Here is a 4,879-nt window from a genome sequence, read left to right as displayed (position 1 = left end):
CCCCTGCTCGTTCAGCCAGCACAGCTTCACTTTCTGCCTTCACTGAGGGGTTTTTATTCACCAAATGCTCCCCAGTGGGTTTTTCTCCTAATAAACCCCCCAAAGCTGCCCGAGGTCGGCTGTGCTGCTGCTCTGCCTCAGAAAGAGCCTTCGGAAGCACCTCCTCAGCTTCCTTTTACTTTCCTGAAAAATTAAAAGCTCTTTGACTCCCTGGCTCATTGCTGCTGCTGCCTCCAACTCTTTGATGTGTTAACTGTTGTCCTTCACACTCCTGGGATAAAGAATTACTACTACCTTAATCTCCAACTGTCAATAGCTCTGAAGCAAAGTACATTCATTGTAAGCTCTCCAAATGTCAGAGCAAACCCGTGTTATGTGTTTAGCCTTAGCATTTGGCATTTACTCTTCCAGCTAACAAGTATGCACAGTCCTTGGGCTCCAGACACCAAAGTGCATGTTAATTAGCAGAGTGACAGGGCTCCTGCTCGGAGCTGGGCCAGCTCTCGGGATGTTTCTATTCAGGATAATGATGAAACCTCCTCTGCAGTTTGGCATGAGCAGAATGAGAAATCTGATTTTTTTTAATACCTTCCGTAAAATTTAGTCTCACCCATCCTTCCTGTCCTTGTGCATTGTATTAAAAAACAACAACAAAAAACTTCAAAAAAACCCTTCATTCATCCTCAAACTTTTCTCTCTCTTTTTTTTTTTTACATTTCTGTGATAAAGGTTACCCGAATTTTGTTGCAACATATGGCCGAGGATATCCTGGATTTGCCCCAAGTTACAGTTATCAGTTCCCAGGTACGTACGTTTCATTTGCAGATTTGCTTTATTTCCCCTCTTTCCTTCTTTTTTTTTTTTGTTTCTTTTCCTTTTTTATTAAGTCTGTAGCTGCAAGCTGAGACMGGCAAGTCTGCAGGGAGCATCTCACACAACAGCAATTTTTTTTTAAGCTATTTTAAAACAGAGATTTACAGAGATACTTTAAAGACATTCTTCGTAGCGTATAAATTGGTACTGGTTATTTGAAAGCAAATTTCTTAAATTAAAACCTAAAAGCAAGAGAGATGATGGAAGAGCTGTTGGCCTCCCTTTGATGGGTTTTTCCTTCCGTAGATATTGTAGAGCTGCACACAAACACTCACACAGTGCTGGTCTGTGGTAAATGAGTGCAGAGTCCACTCTGGCCGTGCCCATGTGGGCTCTGGTCACCCCTGCCCGTGGGCAGCTCTGTGCCAATGCTGAGGTTGGCATGGGTTTGGTGCCCCCTTCCCCAGGAGCTGCTGCTGCTGTGCTGGGATGGGCTCAGGGGCTCAGTGGGGTCAGGGCAAGCACATTGTGGAGATACAGGGTAGAGTGGTGAGGGCTGGGAGGGTTCAACTCTGTCCTGAGAGGGGACACCTTGACCAGAGCCTGTCCTGAGAGGGGACACCTTCACCAGACCCTGTCCTGAGAGGGGACACCTTCACCTGAGCCTGTCCTGAGAGGGGACACCTTCACCAGAGGGAATGTCCTGAGAGGGGACACTTTCACCAGAGCCTGTCCTGAGAGGGGACGCCTTCACTGGAGCCCATCCTGCAGTGAGCAGGGACACCTTCCACCTTCCACCTTCACGAGAGCCCCATCCTGTCCTGGGAGGGGAACCTTCACCAGAGCCCATCCTGCAGTGAGCAGGGACACCTTCCACTTTCCACCTTCACCAGAGCCCATCCTGCAGTGAGCAGGGACACCTTCCACCTTCACCAGAGCACTTCACCACCTTCCCCAGAGCCCTGTCCTGCCCTGAGCAGGGATACATTCCATCTTCCACCTTCCACCTTCAGCAGAGCCCCGTCCTGCCCTGAGCAGGAACACCTTCCACTTTCCACTTTCCACCTTCCACCTTCACCAGAGCCTGTCGTGCCCTGAGTGGGGACCCCTTCCACCTTCCATCTTCCACCTTCCACCGTCACAAGAGCCCCATCCTGCCCTGAGCAGGGACACATTCCACCTTCTACCTTCCACCTTCACCAGAGCCCATCCTGCAGTGAGTGGGGACACCTTCCACCTTCACCAGAGCATTTCACCACCTTCCACCAGAACCCCATCCTGCCCTGAGCAGGGACAGCTTCACCAGAGCCCTGTCCTGCCCTGAGCAGGGACACTTTCCACCTTCCACTTTCCATTTTCCACCTTCCACTTTCCTCCTTGTCCAGAGCCCCGTCCAGCCTGGCCTTGGGCACTTCCAGGGATGGGGCATCCAGCACATCCATCCAAACCCATTGCCTTTTCAGCACATGCTGCAGTGGGGCTGACACCACACAGGACAGGGCGTTTCCTTCTCTCCAGGGGGGTTTGGAACAAGCCAAGGTGGTTGTTGTCACCTGTAGGATGAGCAGTGTCCCTGTGATGGGTGTTGGTTTTTTTCAGGATTGATAACCCCGAGGGGAACAGCGCTGTGAGAGTTTTTGTTTGTTTGAATTCAAAAATGCCAGGGCTCTGCTGAAACAGAGCCAGCTCCAAATGAGGGGTCAGGCAGACAGGGGAGATGCCAGGGTGACACGGTGGGGACAGCAGGTGACATCAGCTGTGATTCCGTGGAATTTGGGGGAGATGCGTTGTGTCAGGATTGCAGCAGGTGTGTGTGTGCTTTCCACACTCTGACTCTCGTGATTCTGTGTATCAGTTGTTTCATATGAAGGCATTGAAGAAGGAGAGGCACCTTTGATGGGGTTAATGATGGAAATGGGCAGAGCTTAGATGAGTTTAATTACAAATACGTCTGAAGCGAACGTGTCTGCACACTGACAGCAAAGGCACCCTTTGACTCGACCCCTCCTTAGATGTATTTTTATTAAGGGCCTGTTTTTATCAAAGCAGGACTTCCAGTTTCTACCTGGTTATTTCCAGTCTCCTGCAGAGACTGAGTATGGAAAATAAATCCATGTGGATTGTGGGGCTGGGAAGTGCCGGGAGATGCTCAGGGCCTGTCTCACCTTGTTGAGCTTCCCTGCCCCAAAGCTCTGCCCCAAAGCTGTGCCCCTGCTCCCCTCCTGCTCAGATCAGTGACTTTTCAGCAACAATCAGAACCTTTTTAGAGTTGTTGACAGTTTCTGAGATGATTTGGGGCTCTGCTCTCTGGAATCACAGCCTGTGGGGTGCAGGGTCTGCGGGGTGGAGGTGCGGGGTGAGGAGCAGTCCAGCAGCACCCCGGGGTGTCCCCTGGCTGGGGCAGTGTTGGGGATGGGGACAGTGGGATGGGGACAGTGCCACAGAGCCCAGCTCGGGGTCAGGGAGCGTTTCAGGAGCACCCCGTGGTGTCCCCTGGCTGGAGCAGAGTTTGGGATGGGGACAGTGGGATGGGGACAGTGGGATGGGGACAGTGCCACAGAGCCCAGCTCGGGGTGTTTCAGGATCACCCCGAGGTGTCCCTTGGCTGGAGCAGTGTGTGGCATGGGGACAGTGGGATGGGGACAGTGCCCCAGAGCCCAGCTCAGGGTGTTTCAGGAGCACCCTGGGGTGTCCCCTGGCTGGAGCAGTGTTGGGGATGGGGACAGTGGGATGGGGACAGTGTCACAGAGCCCAGCTCGGGGCCTTTCAGGAGCAGGGCAGTGTTGAGGACGGGGTGTGCCAGTGCTTCCTTGGGTGTGTTTGGGCACTCGGTGAGCCCATGGCAGGGTTTGGAGTGTGAGACGGGTGTGTGCAGCTGAAGGGAGGAGTGTGAAATGTGCTTTTTTAGTGAATTGTCAGGGTTAGAATCTCTGAGTGGTGATTTGGAGGGAGAAGTGCTGGGCTGTTTGTGCAGGAGCGTCCCAGCCCCGAGTGCCCCGTGGAACTGCCTCGGTACAGAAACACAGAGCAGTGTCACACACACAGAGCAGTGTCACACAGAGCAGTGTCAGCCATGTGTGGGGCTGGGCTCTGAGCTGTGCTGGACACGTGTGTGACACATGTGACACGGCAGAGCTGCGTGTGACATGGCACAGCCACATGTGACATGTGTGACATGGCACAGGTGCATGTGACATGGCACAGCTCTGTGTGACACATGTGACACAGCACAGCCACGTGTGACAGTACAGCCGCGTGTGACATGGCACAGCTGCGTGTGACATGTGTGACATGGCACAGACGCATGTGACACAGCACAGCCACGTGTGATACTGCAGAGCCACGTGTGACACATGTGACACCACACAGCCACATGTGACATGGCACAGCCACATGTGACACATATGACACAGCACAGCCATGTATGACACATGTGACACGGCACGGCTGCATGTGACATGGCACAGCTGCGTGTGACACATGTTACACAGCATGGCCACCTGTGACACAGCACAGCCACCTATGACATGGCACAGCCACGTGTGACATGTGTGACATGGCACAGCCATGTGTGTCACAGCATAGCTATTGTGACACGTGTGACACATGTGACACCACACAGCCACGTGACACAGCACAGCCACATATGACACGGCACAGCCACGTGTGACACGTGTGACACAGCACAGCCACGTGTGACACGGCACAGCCATGTGTGTCACAGCACAGCCACATGTCACAGCACGGCACGTGTGACAGCACAGCCTCGTGTGACACATGTGTCACAGCCCAGCCATGTGTGTCACAGCCCAGCCGTGTCCCCCTGCCGTGCCCACTCTCTGTCACTCTCTGGCCCTGGTGGCCGGGCTGTCACCCCCAGGGCTGTCACCCCCAGGGCTGGCACAGCGCTGGCTCTGCCCAGGTTGTCCCTGCTGTAGTAAATTAAAGCAGAGAAAGAAACCCCTCCTGCCTGACCTGTCCTGATGGCATTTCCTGTCCCAGTGAAATCAGGTACAAATGCCACAACCCCGTTTGCATTCCTGTTCCTGTGTGTGTTGGAGCTGTG

The 4,879-nt window shown here is 53.5% G+C and overlaps 1 protein-coding gene across 5 annotated transcripts in view; it reads left to right on the top strand.

Annotated features, from left to right (window-relative positions):
- The window catches only part of MSI2 (musashi RNA binding protein 2), a 245,056-nt gene that overhangs the window by 202,331 nt on the left and 37,846 nt on the right, over positions 1–4,879 (top strand). For all 5 annotated transcript variants that reach the window (XM_057379456.1, XM_057379458.1, XM_057379455.1 and 2 more), the window contains exon 10: positions 730–804. In XM_057379456.1, the coding sequence (XP_057235439.1) occupies positions 730–804 (75 nt within the window). The remainder of the gene's footprint in view (positions 1–729; positions 805–4,879) is intronic.

The sequence above is a fragment of the Malurus melanocephalus genome, unplaced genomic scaffold (genome assembly GCF_030028575.1).
Source record: "Malurus melanocephalus ecotype Western Australia unplaced genomic scaffold, MMel_1.1 scaffold_406, whole genome shotgun sequence".
Taxonomy (NCBI): Eukaryota; Metazoa; Chordata; class Aves; order Passeriformes; family Maluridae; genus Malurus; species Malurus melanocephalus.
The sequence above is the reverse complement of the archived record's forward strand: the minus strand, read 5'-3'. Positions and strand labels throughout refer to the sequence as shown.